This window comes from Macaca thibetana, chromosome 5 (genome assembly GCF_024542745.1).
Source record: "Macaca thibetana thibetana isolate TM-01 chromosome 5, ASM2454274v1, whole genome shotgun sequence".
NCBI classification, from domain to species: Eukaryota; Metazoa; Chordata; class Mammalia; order Primates; family Cercopithecidae; genus Macaca; species Macaca thibetana.
In genome coordinates this window covers 20,274,439-20,292,891 of record NC_065582.1, presented here as the reverse complement: position 1 = coordinate 20,292,891, position 18,453 = coordinate 20,274,439, and the positions used below count along the sequence as shown (strand labels likewise).

At 38.2% G+C, this 18,453-nt stretch overlaps 1 protein-coding gene across 6 annotated transcripts in view; it reads left to right on the top strand.

Annotated features, from left to right (window-relative positions):
- The window catches only part of CLCN3 (chloride voltage-gated channel 3), a 109,446-nt gene that overhangs the window by 80,661 nt on the left and 10,332 nt on the right, over positions 1-18,453 (top strand). For all 6 annotated transcript variants that reach the window (XM_050791730.1, XM_050791733.1, XM_050791729.1 and 3 more), the window contains 3 exons: positions 1,417-1,962; positions 9,614-9,800; positions 12,476-12,874. In XM_050791730.1, coding sequence (XP_050647687.1) covers positions 1,417-1,962; positions 9,614-9,800; positions 12,476-12,874 — 1,132 coding nt within the window. The remainder of the gene's footprint in view (positions 1-1,416; positions 1,963-9,613; positions 9,801-12,475; positions 12,875-18,453) is intronic.

Here is an 18,453-nt window from a genome sequence, read left to right as displayed (position 1 = left end):
AAAGACTTTGTTTTCAAATTTAGTTTTCTAAAGTCGTTTTCCACTAATTCTTACATAAAAAGTAAATGTTATTCATGCTCCATACCTGGAGGAAACGTTTGTTTTAATTTATTTATGTATAAATATTAGTAATTATTTAAAATCTAACTTTACTTTGTTGACGTATTTAAAAGTAAGAAGTTGTGAATTTGACTTAATAGAGGACACGTGAAACAATCTATGTCCATTGGCTAATTTCTGTATTTTTAGCAGAGATGGGGTTTCACCATGTTGGCCAGGCTGTTTGTGTGTGTGTGTGCGTGTGTGTGTGTGTGTGTGTGTGTGTGTGTGTGTTTTGTTTTTTTGTTGTTGTTGTTGAGATGGAGTTTCGCTCTTGTTGCCCAGGCTGGAGTGCAATAGCACGATCTTGGCTCGCTGCAACCTCCGCCTCCCGGGTTCAAATGATTCTCCTGCCTCAGCTTCCCAAGCAGTTTTTGTTTAAAAAATTTTAATCAAGTCCTACGTTGTGTTTTAAAGTTTTTCCCATGTGATTATTTCTGATACAGTTACTGCTGTTTAAGGAAATAATTTTAGTCACTTCAGTGGATTATTTTGTTTTTGTTTTCTTTTCACATAAAAATGTAACCAGGAATTTTTTTTAAGTATTTTTTTGACAAATAATAATTGTTTATGTTTATGGGGTAATAATTTAATGTGTCTATACATGTATACATTGTGGAATATTCAAATCAGAGTGATTAGCAAATCCCTCAGATATTTATTATGTCCTTGTGGTTGTGAGAACATTTACAATCCTCTCTTTTAGCTATTTTGAAATATATAATACATATTATTAACTGTAGTCACTTTACTGTTAAATAGAACACCAGAACTTATTCGTCCTCTGTAAGTTCATACCATTGACTAACCTCTCCCCTTTCCCTGTTCACTTCCCCAACCCCCAGCCCCGGTAACCCCTATTCTACTCTCGACTTCTATGAATTTAGCTCTTTTAGTTCAAGAATGTTTTTAAATTTACTTTTTTCTCTAGTTGTTTGTATTCTTTTTTCTTTTTTTAATGTAGAAGAGGCAAATTAAATGCATTATAAGCTAACAGGAGTTGGTGATGGTACATTTATTTTTAACTACCATGATTGAATTGAATGTGAAACTCATTTTGAAAATAAAACAGGGCTAGGTATTCTAAATATTTATTGGACATTCATGATCAGTTGATACTGTGAATTTGTAATGATGATCACCATCTCCAAAAATAATAATAACATCAATTTTTCTTATTACCGTAAAATCCATTACATGTAAGTTATAACTACAGCAAAATTTAGAGCTAGGATATTTACCATTCAAGTTATAATATATCAGAAACATCTTATAAAATTATAGCATTAATTTTTCTTTTCCTTTTCTTTTTTTTAGGTTAGCTATTATTTTCCACTCAAAACTTTATGGAGATCATTTTTTGCTGCTTTAGTGGCTGCATTTGTTTTGAGGTCCATCAATCCATTTGGTAACAGCCGTCTGGTCCTTTTTTATGTGGAGTATCATACACCATGGTACCTTTTTGAACTGTTTCCTTTTATTCTCCTAGGGGTATTTGGAGGGCTTTGGGGAGCCTTTTTCATTAGGGCAAATATTGCCTGGTGTCGTCGACGCAAGTCCACCAAATTTGGAAAGTATCCCGTTCTGGAAGTCATTATTGTTGCAGCCATTACTGCTGTGATAGCCTTCCCTAATCCATACACTAGGCTAAACACCAGTGAACTGATCAAAGAGCTTTTTACAGACTGTGGTCCCCTGGAATCCTCTTCTCTTTGTGACTACAGAAATGACATGAATGCCAGTAAAATTGTCGATGATATTCCTGATCGTCCAGCAGGCATTGGAGTATATTCAGCTATATGGCAGTTATGCCTGGCACTCATATTTAAAATCATAATGACAGTATTCACTTTTGGCATCAAGGTAAGTGCTAATGTAAGGTGATATTTGGGTAATCATGCCATGTTCAAAACTTGTATGTGAAATGAGAGAGGTTGTTGTTTCATAAGTGACTGAAAAAAGTACTTATCTTTTGAGTTTAATTTTAAGTAATGAAAAAGATAATTCCTTAGCATATGTTGTTGACCATGTTATTTGTTGCTATTTAACAAATTGCCCCCAAACCTTAGCAGCTTAAGGTAACTACTTATTTTGTTCTTAATATTGGGTCAACGACTTGGGAAGGGCTCAACTGGGCATTTTTTGCTTGTGGTGTTTCATATAGTTGTTATTAGACATGGCGAGGGCTCATCATCTCAAAGCTTCTTTCATTTCCTTTTTAAAAAACTTTTTGTGGGTACACAGTAGCTATATATAGTTTTGGGGTACATGAAATCTTTTGAGAGGGGCATGCAGTGCATAATAATCTCAGAGTAAATGGAGTATCCATCACCTCAAGCATTTATCCCTTGTGTTACAAACAATCCAATTATACTGTTAATTATTTTTGAGTGTACAATTAAATTATTATTGAGTATAGTTCAAAGACGTCTTCATTCATGACTAGGCTGAAAAGATTCATACACCTGGGCTCCTGGGATCAATCATGCGTACTCTCTCTCTTATGCTCACTCCCGCGCTCTCTCTCTCTCTCTCTTTCTCTAGCTTTCTTTTTCCTCTCTGTGGTTTTTCTAAGGTGGTGGCCTCAGGGAATTAGATTTCTTGTATCGTAGCTCAGGATTCCCAAGAGGGCTGTTTTTAATGTAGCCAAAGAAGTCTTGCAGCATGACTTGCTTTATTCTATTCATTGAGGCAGTCACAGAGGCCCACCCACATTCAGAGGAGGGACATATACTTACTGGGACAAGTGTCAGAGCATTCATGATCATGTTTTAAAACCACTTTTATTAGTTTCCTATTGCTGCTGTAATAAATTACCACAACTTAATGGCTTAAAAGCCATACAAATTTATTATCTTACAGTTCTGCAGATCAAAAGTCTGAAATGGATCTCACTGTGCTAAAATTAAGGTGTTCATAGGGCATTCTGGAGGCTGTAGGAGAGAGTCTGTTTTTTGCCTTTTCTGGCTATTAGAAGCTGTCAGCATTCCTTGACTCCTGGCCCTCTGTTTGCATCTTCAAAGCCAGCAATGGCTGGTCAAGTCTTTCTCTTGTCTCATCACTCTGACACAAACTCTGCTAAATCTCCCTTCCACATTTGAAAAACCTTTGTGATTACTTTAGGCCCACCCAGATAAATCAGAAAATAATCTCCTTTTTTAAAGTCAGCTGCTTTGAAACTTTCTTTCTGCAACCTTAATTCCTCTTTGCCATGCAACGTAATGTAATCACAGGTTCTGGAAATTAAGTTGTGGACATCTTTGAGGAGCCGTTATTCTGCTGCATAGCAGTATTGGGTGTTAGCTTGAAAGGACACTGCAGACTCAGTTGAATTACTAGATCTATCAATACATGCCTTTTTCCGTCAAGAACTTAGGGCAGCTGGGCCTTATGCCCTGGGACATTGCTTCTTTTGGATTTATAAAATAACAAAATTTGTTGATTAATGGTCCATCAGTAAATATAATTTCTTATATGACTATCAGTGATATATATGGGGAAGCACATATCAGCTTATTCTTGTTCTTTAAATTACTGCCCCCTGTACTTCATGTAATAGTATTTGCTAGTGATAATATGCTTTTACAGATGTAAATTAATGTGGAATAACAGCTTTGTTTCTACAAAATTAGAGTGGTATTAGTTTTTAGGTCTCTTTTCTCTTGTCCTAAGTCTGTAGTCCACTGAGTATCAAGAGTTAAAAAATAGAAAAGCCTGGCCAGGCACAGTGGCTCGCACCTGTAATCCCAGCACTTTGGGAGGCCGAGGCAGGCAGATCATGATGTTAGGAGATCGAGACTATCCCGGCTAACACAGTGAAACCCCGTCTCTACTAAAAATACAAAAATTAGCCAGGCGTGGTGGCAGGTGCCTGTAATCCCAGCTACTTGGGAGGCTGAAGCAGGAAAATCACTTCAGCCCAGGAGGCGGAGGTTGCAGTGAGCCAAGTTCATGCCACTGCACTCCAGCCCAGGTGACAGGGTGAGACACTGTCTCAAAAAATAATAAGTAGAAAATAATAATAACAATAATGATAGAAAAACCTTAAAGTTTTACCTTTTTTCTTAGGGAATCAAGTTAAAAGAGCTGTTAAAGCTCTTTTTTGTACCGTAAGTAAGTGTTGGGTAAATCCCAACTTTCTCACAGTCAATTGAACTACAGGAAGCTGGAGGCAGTTGGCAGGCCTTTGTTAAGTCCCACCTTTGACTCAGCTCTGGCTGAAGGATCATACCTGGCAAGAGAGTGTAAAACACACTTTGATTTTTTTCTATTGTGTATCGTTTTAATGATCCTAATAGACTCAAAAATGCCATCATTTTGAGTTTGGCTCATTTCATATTCAGAGTAGTTTATTACTCTTTCCGTATTTTTTTTTTTTTTTTTGAGACAGGATCTCACCTTTTCGCCCAGACTAGAGGGCAGTGTTGCAGTCTTGGCTCACTGCAACCTCCGCCTCCCAGGTTCAAGTGATTCTCCTGCCTCAGCCTCCCAAGTAGCTGGGATTACAGGTGTGTGCCATCACGCCCAGCTGATTTTTGTATTTTTAGTAGAGATGTGGTTTCGTCATGTTGGCCAGGCTGGTCTGGTACTCCTGGCCTCAGGTGATCCTTTGGGAGGCCTTGGCCTCCGAAAGTGCTGGGATTATAGGCGTGAGCCACCGAACCTAGCCTCTTTCAGTAGTCTTTAAATAATCTTACTTATGGTGCTTCTTATCCCTATTTATTATCCTCATTAAATTTAATCAATAAATGTTATCTTTTTAATTGATTCATATAAATAGAGTTGCCTGACAGATACAGGTTCAGTTCAGAGCACCACAATAAAGTGAATATCATAATAAAGCGAGGCACATGAAAGTCTTAGCTTCTTAGTGCGTATAAAAGTTCTGTTTACACTATGTTGTTGTCCGTTATGTGTACAATAGCATTATGTCTTTTAAAAAAGTAGCACTTTAATTTAAAAATACTTGATTGCTAAGAAGTACTAGTAGTAATCTGAGTCTTCAGTGAGTTGTAATCTGTTTTGCTTCTATAGAGTCTTGCCTTGATATTGGTGCTTGCTGGAGGTAGGACTGGCTGTAGCAATTCTTAAGATAACAGTGAAATTTGCCACATTGATTGACACTTCCTTTCATGAAAGATTTATCTGTAGCATGTGATGCTGTTTGATACCATTTTACCTACAGTAGAACTTCTTTTCAAAATTAGAGTTATTCTCTCAAATCCTGCTACTGTAAGCTTTATCAAGTAAGTTCATGGAAAATTCAAAATCTTTTGTCCTTTTAACCGAGTGTTCACAACATCTTTACCAGGAGTGGGTTCCACCTCAAGAAACCACTTTCTTTGCTCATCCATAATAAGTAACTCCTTATACATTTAAGTTTTTTTAATGAGATTCTAGCACTTCAGTCACATCTTTAGTCCACACTTATCATTCTAGTTCTCTTGCTGTTTCCACCACTCTGTGGTTACTTCCTCAACTGAAGTCTTGAACCCCTCAAAGTCATTCATGAGAGCTGGAATCATCAATTTCTTCCAAACTCCCATTAATATTAATATTTTGACCTCCTCCCATGAAACATAAATGTTCTGGATGGCATCTAGAATGGTGAATACTTTTTTGAACGTTTTCAATTTACTTTGCCCAGATCCATCCAAGAAATTACCCGTAGTGGGTTTCCAAGTTATCAGGGGCGAATCCATACAGATCTTCAGCAACCTCAACACTTGCCTTCTCAGAGGAAAGAATTCTACTGAGGGACATAAGGCAGAAAAACAGACTGAGGCAAGTTTTAGAGCAGGAATGAAGGTTTATGAAAAAGCTTTAGCGTGGGAATGAAAAGAAGTTAAAATACACTTGAAAGAGGGCCAAGCGGGCATCTTGGAAGACAAGGGCCCCTTTGGCTTTGGACTCAGGGTTTTATATGTTGGCATACTTCCGACATCTCTCATCCCTATTCCATTGATTGTTCTTTCGGGGTGAGCTGCCCACATGCGCAGTAGCCTACTGGCACTTGGGAGGGGAGTGTGCGAAGTGTATTTACTGGAGTTGTATGCATGCTTACCTAAGGTGTTTGTCGCTTAGTGGCCGAATGTCCCTAGGAGGTTGTATTTCAGTTAAACTCCGCGATTTTGCCTGTAAATGTGCGTGCCTGAGCCCACTCACCCAACTCCTGGGATCTTATCAGAAAGCTGCTGATAGCTAGTTTCAGGTGTTTCTATCTATTGGAAGACTGCCTTTCCCTGACACTGGCTGCAACCAATTATTATTTTAGAGAGACAGCATGAGAGCTATCTGACTATCATCCGCTGATGGTTGCCTGACATTCCTGGTGAGGTTGGGGGGATCCCTCTCCTGCTTAGCTCATGCCTGACTAGCTACCTGCTGTAACAAAAGCACTATCTATGGTAGCTGTAGCCATAGGAAATGCATTTCTTCAGTAAAACTTAAAAGTCAAAATTAGTCCTTAAAACAACATGAATCTCCTTGTACATCTCCATCAGAGCTCTTGGGATACCAGGTGCATTATTGGTGATGAGTAATATTTTAAAAGAAATCTTTTTGTCTGAGCAGTAGGTCTCAACAGTGGGCTTAAAATAGTCAGTAAACCATGCTGTAAACAGATACACTGTTATCCAGGCTTTGTTGTTCCATCTATAGAGCACAGAGAGAGTAGATTAGCATAATTTTTAAGGGCACTAGAATTTTCAGAATGGCAAACTAGCACTGGCTTCAACGTAAAGCCACCAACTGCATTAGCCCCTAACAAGAGAGTCAGGCTGTCCGTTGAAGCTTTGAAACCAAGCACTGGCTTTTCCTCTCTAGCTGTGGAAGTCCTAGATAACATCTTCTTCCATAAAGGCTGTTTCATCTATGTTGAAAATCTGTTGTTTAATGTGGCCACCTTCATCAACAACCTCAGCTAGATCTTCTATATCACCTGCTACAGCTTCTACATCGGCACTTGCTGCTTCACCTTACACTTTTTTTTTTTTTTGAGATGGAGTCTCGCTCTGTCGCCCAGGCTGGAGTGCAGTGACACGATCTCAGCTCACTGCAAGCTCCGCCTCCCAGGTTCATGCCATTCTCCTGCCTCAGCCTCCCGAGTAGCTGGGACTACAGGCGCCCGCCACCACACCCAGCTAATTTTTTTGTATTTTTAGTAGAGACGGGGTTTCACCGTGTTAGCCAGGATGGTCTCGATCTCCTGACCTCGTGATCCGCCCGCCTCGGCCTCCCCACCTCACACTTTTTATTTTATGTCGCAGAGACAGCTTCTTTCCTTAAACCTCATGAACCAACCTCTGCGAGCTCCCAGTTTTTCTTCTGTAGCTTCCTCACCTCTTTAACCCCTGATAGGCTTGAAGAAAGTGAGGACCTTGCTCTGGATTAGGTTTTGATTTAAGGGAATATCGTGGCTGGTTTGATCTTCTGTCTAGACCACTCAAGACTTTCTTCATATCAATAATAAGGCCATTTTACTTTTTTTAAATCATTATGTGTTCACTGAAATAGCACTTGTAATTTAATTCAAGAACTTTTCTTTTGAATTCATGACTTGGCTGACTGTGGCTAGAGGCTGAGATTTTGGCCCCCCCTCAGCTTTCAACATGCCTTCTTCACTAAGCTTAATTATTTTTAGCTTTCTTATTTTTTTTTTTTTTTCCTTGAGACAGAGTCTCTCTCTGTCGCCCAGGCTGGAGTGCAGTGGCCGGATCTCAGCTCACTGCAAGCTCCGCCTCCCGGGTTTACGCCATTCTCCTGCCTCAGCTTCCCGAGTAGCTGGGACTACAGGCGCCCGCCACCTTGCCCGGCCACTTATTTATTTCTTTGAGACAGGATCTCATTTTGTCACCCAGGCTGGAGTGCTCATTGCTCACTGTAGCCTTGAACTCCTGGGCTCAAGTGATCCTGCCGACTCAGCCTTGTGAGTGGCTGGGACTACAGGCATGCACCACCACACCAGCCTATTTTTGTTTTTTGGTTTTTTTTTTTGTAGAGATGGGTCTTACTGTGTTGCCCAGGCTAGTCTCTAACTCCTAACCTCAAGTGATCCTTCTGTCTTGGCCTCCCAAAGGATGGAGATTACAGGTGTGAGCCACAATACCTGGCCATTTTTAGCTGTTGATATAAAGTGAGAGACGTGACTTTTTTTTGAGACAGAGTCTTGCTCTGTTGCTCAGGCTGGAATGCAGTAGCGCCATTTAAGCTCACTGCAGCCTCTGCCTGCTAAGTTCAAGCGATTCTCCTGCCTCAGTCTCACGAGTAGCTGGGACTACAGGTGTGCACTACGAGGTCTGGCTAAGTTTTGTATTTTTAGTAGAGATGGGGTTTTCTCATGTTGGCCAGGCTGGTCTTGAACTCCTGGCCTCAAGTGATCCACCCACCTCAGCCTCCCAAAGTGCTGGAATTACAGGCTTGAGCCACCACGCTCAGCCGAGAGACGTGACTTCTGCTTTCAGTTGAATACTTAGAGACCATTGTAGGGTTCTTAGTTGAACTGATTTCAATATCACTGGGTCTCAGGGAATAGGGAAGCCTGAGGAGAGAAAGAGAGACAGGGGAACAGCCAGTTAGTGGAACAGTCAGACCACATACAACACATTAAATTCACTTTCTTCTATGGGCATGGTTCATGGTGCAGTAAAACAGTTGTAACAATAACATCAAAGATCATTAATCACAGAGCACTGTAACATAATAATAGTGAAAAATTTCAAAGTATTGAGAGAATTAGCAAAATGTGATACAGAGACAGAAGCGAGCACATGCTGATGGACTAGCTTAATGCAGGGATGTCAGAAATCTCCAATTTGTAAAAACCACAACATGTGTGAAGCACAATAACACAAAGCATAATAAAACAAGGTATGTCTATATCAGTCAAAATATTGGGCAACTCTGGTAAGTCTGTCCACTTAGCATTGTACCACTGAAGATGAATAGCACCTACCATTTTCATCATTCGTAAATATGTAGGAGGACATAATCACATAATCTTGAAGTAAAAGACAGTGCTTAAAACTGAATCAGTTGAGTTTTATGAAAAATACTTCATATTGTCCATTTAAAAATACATATTTTTTAATTTCAGTAGCTTTGGGGTTAACAAGTGGTCTTTGGTTACACGGATGAATTCTATAATGGTGAATTCTGAGATTTTATTGCACCTGTCACCCAGTATTGTATTCAGAATATTGTCCTTTTTTTTTTTTTTTCCATTTCACCATGGACTAATGAAAATTTTGTTAGGGACTGACATTAGGGCACCCTTGAGCTAAAGGAAATAACCCTTGAGTTGTTTTCTCTTTGGCCTAAAGAATGTGGTTTATTTTGTAACTGAATTCATGGGATTGTTAAGGTACAAGATTTTGCTATAGTTTTATTTGTACTAGGATTTTGCTGTATTAATGTGAATAGAATCAAAAATGTTAGAAACAAATGCATGGAATATAAGTTTCAAGCATGTGAGTAGAGGATCTCTGCCCCATTAAAAGTTCTGTTCTTGTTATAGGTTCCATCAGGCTTGTTCATCCCCAGCATGGCCATTGGAGCGATCGCAGGAAGGATTGTGGGGATTGCGGTGGAGCAGCTTGCCTACTATCACCATGACTGGTTTATCTTTAAGGAGTGGTGTGAGGTTGGGGCCGATTGCATTACACCTGGCCTTTATGCCATGGTTGGTGCTGCTGCATGCTTAGGTAATATGGCTGTGTCTGCCTGTGTGTGGATGTTTGCTAGTTTGAGAGAGCCAAGACAAAGTGGGACACATTCTTGCTTAATTGGTGGGCAGATTGGTTGAGTAAAGGAGGGTGCAGGGAGGAAATGTTTTAACAGATAAGAAACAGTAGTACTATTAGGGTATTATTCAGTACCGGTTTTCTGTCTTACAACATTTGTTAATACAAGAATTTACTGGAATTAACATATTGTAATATAACTTAATACTTTATGGCAGAAGCCATCTAAGTACAACATAAGCTTAATTTGAATCCTGACCAAAGAGGTCTTTGATTCTTTTCATTGTTAAGGATCTTGGCTTACCTTTAGCAACTATAGCTTGATACCTAAGATTAGCATTGCAACAAAGTTTCAGAGTAGCTTGACTTTGGTTCTGAAATGATTTAGTGTTAGCCTTAGTAACAGATGTATTTACCCATGCTCCATCATCTAAGCTGTACATTACAAAATGAGAAGAGGTAACTGTTCATTTTAATGAGAAGAAAAGCAAAATACCTACATTAAATACTTGAGTCTATTCAATGTCTGTTGGGGCAGGAAAAAATAGTTATTGCTTTTCATATTTAAAATGTCAGCTAAACTTTGGTTATAATATTAAATAATAGTTGCCATTTTGACCAGTTTTGTTTAATGAATAAAAATTATGTGATTATTGATCTTTTAAAATGTATTATCAATTAAAAGGGAAGGACAGAATCATTTTCACCGAATTAGCAAGTATTTATTAAGTGGCCACTTTTTTTTAGCATTATGCTAGATACAGTGAGTAATACAAAAAGAACATGGACCCAATCTCAACTCTAATCAAGTTGAGGAGACAAGATGAACACTGAGAATACAATAGTGAGGAATATTAACAAATATATACAAGTTTAAAAGAGTCTAAGTATGATAGGAATATAGGGGAAGAAAGAGCTGAAGTACTTCAGAAAGAATAGGCATGAGCTTTATTTGAAAGATTAGCAGAATTTAAGGAAAAGGTGAGTTTGTTGAAGATTATAATGTGAAGACGAACTAGGATGGGAATAAATTTTGTATTCATAAGGCTTTGAAGAAATTGACTCTAAGTAGAGAGTACATTTTGGGTACTTTTGGGAAATGAAGTTGGATTGGTGAGAAGGAACGGATTATGAAAAGACAAGAAACCTGATTAATGTCAGGATGATTTTATATTTGAAGTTGGTCAGATTTGTGGCAGTCCTAGCTTTGTCATTTTTAGTTTGATGACTTTGAGAAAGTTCCTTCTTGAAGTTTTAATTTTCTGTATATAAAAAGGAATAACAGCTGGTGATCTGCTAGGATTGTTTTGAGGATTACATGAGATAAAATGCATGTAAAGCTGTTATAATAGTGCCTGGTGAAATAAGTGCCTAGTTTGAAAAACAAGTCTTTGTAAACTGATTAGGACATGCCTGGCATAGGGTAGGTATGTAATATATGGTAGGATCTGTCTCCTTTCTATTTTTAGGTAAAAAACAAAGGGAAGAGCTTGAGCTTAATACAGTATGAACTGACAAGCCCTGGTAGGTTTTTGAGCAAAAGAGCAATACAATAAAAGTAGTACTTAGGAAAGATTAGCCAGGGAACATGGCTTATACAGTGGTAATGGGGCCTGGAGTCAAGGAGGTCAGAGAAAATGGTATTATAATTAAGGAATAGCAGGCATGATGGCATATGTGTGTAATGCCAGCTACTGGAGCGGCTGAGGTGGGAGGATCATGGGACCCCAGGAGTTTGAGACCAGCCTGGGCAACTGAGTGAGACCCCAAATCTTAAAAAATACAAAGTAAAAAAGGAATAGTCATGAGGGCTTGGACTGAGTTGATAACAGTGAGAATCCCATAGGTAGTGTGAACACAGCTCACTGCGGCCTCAAGCCCCTGGCCCAAACGAGCCTTCCACCTCAGCGTCCAAGTAGCTGGGACCACAGACCATACACCAGCATGCCTGGCTACTTTTTTTAGTTTTTATTTTTGTAGAGACAGGGTCTCACTGTATTGCCCAGGCTGATCTCAAACTCCTGGACTTAAGTGATCTTCCTGCCTCGGCCTCCCAAAGTGCTGAGATTACAGGCATGAGCCACTGTGCCTGGCCCAAATAGTTTTCTGTGGGTGGATATTACTTGCATTGTTAATGTAAATCAAAGGCATCAAAGTATTTTACTCTTTTTGAAAAAAATTTAGAGGAGAAATTTATTATATTAACATTCTACCCATATATGAGTTTAATTTGTAGATTGTAGCAAAGAAAACCATGATGTCCTTTACCAAATTCCTTAATAATTAGAATAATAAGCTTGTATAAGGCTTAAATTATGTCTTTGCTATGGCAGTAAACGAAAATGGCAAAATTGTTTTAGTTGATAAACTTTGATTTTTTAAAATGTGAAATAAACAGGTTTTTAAAATGTTATTTTAATAGTCTTCTCTGTTATAAACAAAGAAAATTGGTGTTTCTCTAGATTTTATTAAAAGTAGTGATTATTGTCCTAAAAGAGGAGTAGCAGTTTTAGACGATATGCTTTTCCCTGAGTTATATTTGCCATTTGGTTTTAACTGCCTACTGCAAAAGTTCTAATAAAATGTAAAGGTGAGGATCCTGTCCTTCCTGACCAGTGGGTGCTTGCTTTTTTCAGGTGGTGTGACAAGAATGACTGTCTCCCTGGTGGTTATTGTTTTTGAGCTCACTGGAGGCTTGGAATATATTGTTCCCCTTATGGCTGCAGTCATGACCAGTAAATGGGTTGGAGATGCCTTTGGCAGGGAAGGCATTTATGAAGCGCACATCCGATTAAATGGATACCCTTTCTTGGATGCAAAAGAAGAATTCACTCACACCACCCTGGCTGCTGACGTCATGAGACCTCGAAGGAACGATCCTCCCTTAGCTGTCCTGACACAGGACAATATGACAGTGGATGATATAGAAAACATGATTAATGAAACCAGCTACAATGGATTTCCTGTCATAATGTCAAAAGAATCTCAGAGATTAGTGGGATTTGCCCTCAGAAGAGACCTGACAATTGCAATAGGTACCCTTTCAAAAATGTATATATGTATATATGAGCTGGATTTCTGGAAGAAAGGAAAGCAATAAGCAATAACATTTAATGGGTTGGATTTGTGGGGGCAAGGGACGTTATTTTATGTCCCTTAAAATCTTCTGTTCTTTAGGAAAGGAAGGTATGCTTCAGTGGATGGTTTTCTGCTAAATACAGTTTTATCTTTTGATCTGGCATTGTACCAGAAATTGGAGTCAGATTCTTTTCCCACTCCCATAAGCCTTGATAGTTGATCTTGGTTATTCAAAATAGCATGTAATGTAAGACCTTAGCTAAATGCATTCAGTCAAATACATTCTTGTATTTAATAAAGTTGGCTTATTGGAATACAAGTTATTGAAAATCTCATCTTCATCAGTCTCTTTTTTTAACGCTGTTTTGCTTTATCAGTCTTCGGAGTTAGGATTATAATATTAATTTATAATAAATGATTTAAAGTGACTATCACTGAGATTTTTATTTCTGATCAAATGCCAGGTTGAAAAAGTATAATGTATCAGTCCTGTTGTGTTTTATGCAGAATTTCCTGAAAGTACTAGTTAAAGGTATTAGCCATGGTATATTTCTTGGAGATAAATTTTCTAGAGTTGTATTTCTCTAAAATTTGTTTTTCTCTTTACCTTATAGTCTTGCAGTATTGATGAGGAGGCCATTAAGACTTAATTTTTTTTTGGTGCAATCTTATATCTCTTCCTCCAACCGCTAAAAAGTGACTGAGGATAGGTACATCAAGCCATTGCTTTGTTACTCCCCAGTTTTTAGTACTGACCCTGAATGGAAGTGTCAAGCCTTTGGTCTGTCTGAAAGGTCATTCCTGTGAGCATATCATCTCCCTTCCAGCTTACCCCTGTGGCCATTGCAAAAGGATTTAGAAATAATTTTTGTGCCATTTGAATGGCACACAACCAGACAGTGTATATGGGGGAGTGTTTCTCAAATCAAACTGGAAAGTCTTTAATTTGTAAGAACCATTAGGCAGAGAGAGAGAAAAGAAAGAAAAAGAAAAAAGGTCCTACAGAGAACAGCTTGTTTGGTTTGGGAACAGGCTACAGCTTTGGAAGGATTTTTCAAGGCCTAGCAATCCCATCATTCTAAATTTTATTTAGCTAATACAATAGTAGTTGCCAGCGCTGATGACAAAGTATTTTGTCATGCTTGGCTCCATTCAAGCATTTTAGTTTTTTAGCCATTACCATGGCTAGATCTAGTCAGAAAATAATATCATTGTTTAAGATTCCCATTCTCTAGTTTTTACTAGTAGCCAGCCAAAGAAAAGAAAAAGGAGGTCAGAATTTCAGTATTTACATAGAAATTTAGGGGGAAAAGGCCAGGCAGGTTTTTAAAGTGTGGAAATTAAGAACTATTCATTATCCCACTGATTGTGTGGATGTATTTTTTAAAGTTTCATCACTGTCTTGAGAGAGAGAATATTGAGATAGGAGATAATGTTGGTTTAAGGGAATGAGGGTACTTTCTGTAGGTGAGGTGTCAAGCCATGTCATCAGAAATGTTAGTCACATGACTTTTTAAGCACACCTTAAATGTTTTACCCATGTATGTTTTTGTAAAGTTTTAATTTTTAACTGTAATTTTTCCCAGTTTAATTTTTAACTGGGAAAAACAGGCCTGTATACTACGTTTTATATATATATATAAAAATTTAAAATTACATATGTTTATATATGTAATTTTTATATGGGAGAGATATATTTATTCTCTATATATTAAAAGTACATATCTATATGTGAAAATTATGTATGTAAATATTTTATATAATTATATATAAATTATATAATTATATAAATATTAACATAATCACATTATATATAGGTTATATATAGAAAACCTAGTGTACAGGTCTCTATATAAATTAAAAATGTATGTATTATATATAGTTATATAATACATATAATTTATATAATGATAAATATTTTATTGAAGGACAAAAAAATTTCCATGCTGTCTCATAAAATAAGATGGTTGAAATATGCTAAACTAGATCGATTCCCTGTTTCATACTAAAGCAGAATGTTGTAAAATATTAGATCCAAATGAGATGTTTCAGATTACTTAGGGCCATTACAACAGGAATGCTGATACTTTTAAAACAAATGTCTGAGGCCATGTGTGTTGGCTCATGCTTGTGATCCCAGCACTTTGGGAAGCTGAAGCAGGTGGATCACTTGAGGCCAGGAGTTTGAGACCAGCCTGACCAACGTGGTGAAATCCTACCTCTACTACTAAAATCCAAAAAAATACATGAGTGTGGTGGTGCATGCCTGTAATTCCAGCTACTTGGGAGGCTGAGGCAGGAGAATCACTTGAACCTGGCAGGCGGAGGTTGCAGTGAGCCAAGATCGCACCACTGCACTCCAGCCTGGGTGACAGAGCAAGACCCTGTCTCAAAAAAAAAAAAAAAAAAAAAAGCCTGAATTATATCAGAAAATAAAAACTAATGTTGTTCTTTGTTTCAGAGGCCCTTGAATGAACAGCACCAAAAATATTCTTTTAAAAATGAAGAAAATGAAAATTGTAATGTTCTTTATTTCAAAGGCCCTTGAATGAATAGCATCAAAAATATTTTTAAATGGGAGGCCAGGGTGGGAGGTTTGTTTGGCACTAGGAGATCAAGCCCAGCTTGGGTAACATAGCAAGACCTCGGTCTCTACCAAAAAAAAAAAATTGGCTGAGTGTGGTGATGCCACCTGTAGTCCTAGCTACCGGGAACGCTGATGCAGGAGGATCCCTGGGACCCTAGAGTCCAGAGTGAGACCCTGTCTCTAAAAACAAACACACGAAAAAACTGTATTTATGTAAAAGTAATACTTGTGTTTTACATTTTATTTATTTTTAATTGATAAAAATTGTATGTTTATGTCATGTGTATATTGTGGAATGATTAAATCAGGCTAATTAACTCAGATTTTTTTTGTGTGGGGAGAGTATCTAAAATCCCTCTCCTTAACAATTTCCAAATGAAATGAAAGATTAAAAGTAATTTATGTTTTTGAGACAGCATCTCACCCTGTTTCTCAGGCCAGAATGCAGTGGCACGATCTTGGCTCACTTCAGCCTCGACTTCCCCGGCATCAGGTGATCCTCCCACTTCACTCTCCTGATTAGCGAGGACTACAGGCACGCACCACCATGACTGGCTAAATTTTGTATTTCTTGTATAGACAAGGTTTTGCCATGTTGCCCAGGATGGTCTCAAGCTCCTGGACTCAAACGATCTACCTGCCTCAGCCTCCTGAAGTGCTGGGATTACAAGTGTGAGCCACCACACCTGGCGAAAAGTGTTATTTTTTAAATGACAAATTTAAGTCAAAGAGATTGAATGTTCACTTCTGGTACTTTGTATGTAGGAGAAACTTTCCATTAAATAATTTTTTAAAAATTTCTAAAATTACGTATTTTGTTATTAAATGTTTAAATCAGTATAATTTCATTGACGATATAATGTTTGTTACTTTGTCGGTGTTTAAGATTGATAATTGAGGTTAGTTTTAATTCAGAACGTTACTCTATTTAATATCACACTTCATATCTTTTTATGTTGTATATCTATTAATGAATTATTTTAGCTATAGTTATTATTTTTTTAGAGATGAGGTCTTGCGTGTTGCCTAGGGTAGACTCGAACTCCTGGGCTTCAGCAGTCCCCTCTCCTCAACCTCTGGAGCAGCTGGGATTACAGACACGTGCCACTGTACCTGGCCTGCTGTAGTTCTTTTAATTCTTTTGTCTTTCAACTTTTATACTAGAGTTAGAAATGATTTACAAACCCCATTGTAGTTTTAGAGCATTCTGAATTTGACTATATATTTCTTGTGACAACTAAAGTTGCATACAAAAATTATAGAGTTTTACTCCCCCATCCACATTTTATACTATTGATGTCATACTTTACGTCTTATTTTGTGAATCTATTAATGATACTTCTAGTAGTTTTACACTCCACTATTCAGTTGTCAGACACCATTCAGTTGTTAGACTGTTATGAGCTTAAAGCAACTTAATGGGTATTTTTCAAAAATCATTTATGTCAGTTGCTAATGGACTTCTTTTCTATGCCATGATCCTTTTTTTTTTTTTGAGACAGAGTTTCACTCTTGTTGCCCGGGCTGGAGTGCAATGGCGCGGCGTCGGCTCGCTGCAACCTCCACCTCCCGGGTTCAAGCGATTCTCCTACCTCAGCTGGGATTACAGGCATGCACCACCATGCCAGCTAATTTTGTATTTTTAGTAGAGACAGGGTTTCACCACATTGGCCAGGCTGGTCTTGATCTCCTGACCTCCGTTGATGCGCCCACCTTGGCCTCCCAAAGTGCTGGGATTACAGACGTGAGCTCCTGCACCCGGCCTGATCATGCTTTTAAGGTGGTCGAGTAAGTACTAGTTGCTGGGGCTTTACTTAGTGCCTTCCTACTCAAATGTGTTGGAACATGGTTAAGAAGGCTGTAGTGTTCAAAAGGAGTAAAAAGCAGTGCATTGTTTGCAGTAATATCTGCTTCTCAATTTAGGACTGATGCTTATTATGGCTTAAATTTTTTATAGTAAAATTTGTGTTCAAAATATAATTTTTCTTTTTGAGACAGAGTCTCGCTTTGTCACCCAGGCTGGAGTGCAGTGGCATGATCATGGCTCACTGCAGCCCTGAACTTCTGGGCTCAAGTGATCTTTCCACCTCAGCCTCCCAATTTGCTGGGACCACCATCATGCTTAGCTAATATTTTTTTTTTTTTTTTTTTTCTTTGGTAGAAACAAGGTCTCTCTATGTTGCCTAGGCTTGTCGTGAACTTCAGGGCGCATGTGATCCTCCTGCCTCGGCCTCCCAAAGTGTTAGGATTATAAGCCTGAGCCACCATGGCCGGCCAAAATATTTGCACTATAACACATATCATATCTGTATATACTCAGTTTTAATACTAACTCAAAGTAGAAACGTAAAGCCGAATGACTATTTTATTTTTAGATTCTCTTCATTGAGTTTCCTTCTCCGTCTGGTGTGATCTCTGAACTTTTCTCTGTCTTTGCCACTTCTTGTCTAGGACTTTCTTTTTTTTTTAATCACCAGTTTCATTCAGATTTTTTTTTCTTTCTTTCAACGGTAGAGTGGAAGTAGGCAGCAGGACAGAAGAACTTGAAGCAGAGCACACTGGAGAGAAGTTAACAAAGCCTTTACAAAGAAAACAACCCCCCAAAATCAGTCTGTGTGCATTATGTGCATAATTGTAGCTTCATCTCATCTGTAACGTTCATGACTCTTCTAGAAAATTATACTTTAACATGAGAAAAGAAAAAGAACCAGTTAATTCATAGGGATGGAGGATGCAGCATAATCAAAGCAAGGATGAAACTCTCTTTAGTGCCACCTCCAGTGCAGAATAAGTAACATTCAGCAGAGGCAGGCTTCATTTGATGATGGATTCCTTTAATAAACTGCGCTCAGAATTTGTGCAGGTTTTAAAATCCCATATTCCAAACCCATTTCCTTAGCCCCCAAGTTAGAAAACAGCTTCAGTAAAGAAAAGTGTACAATGATATAA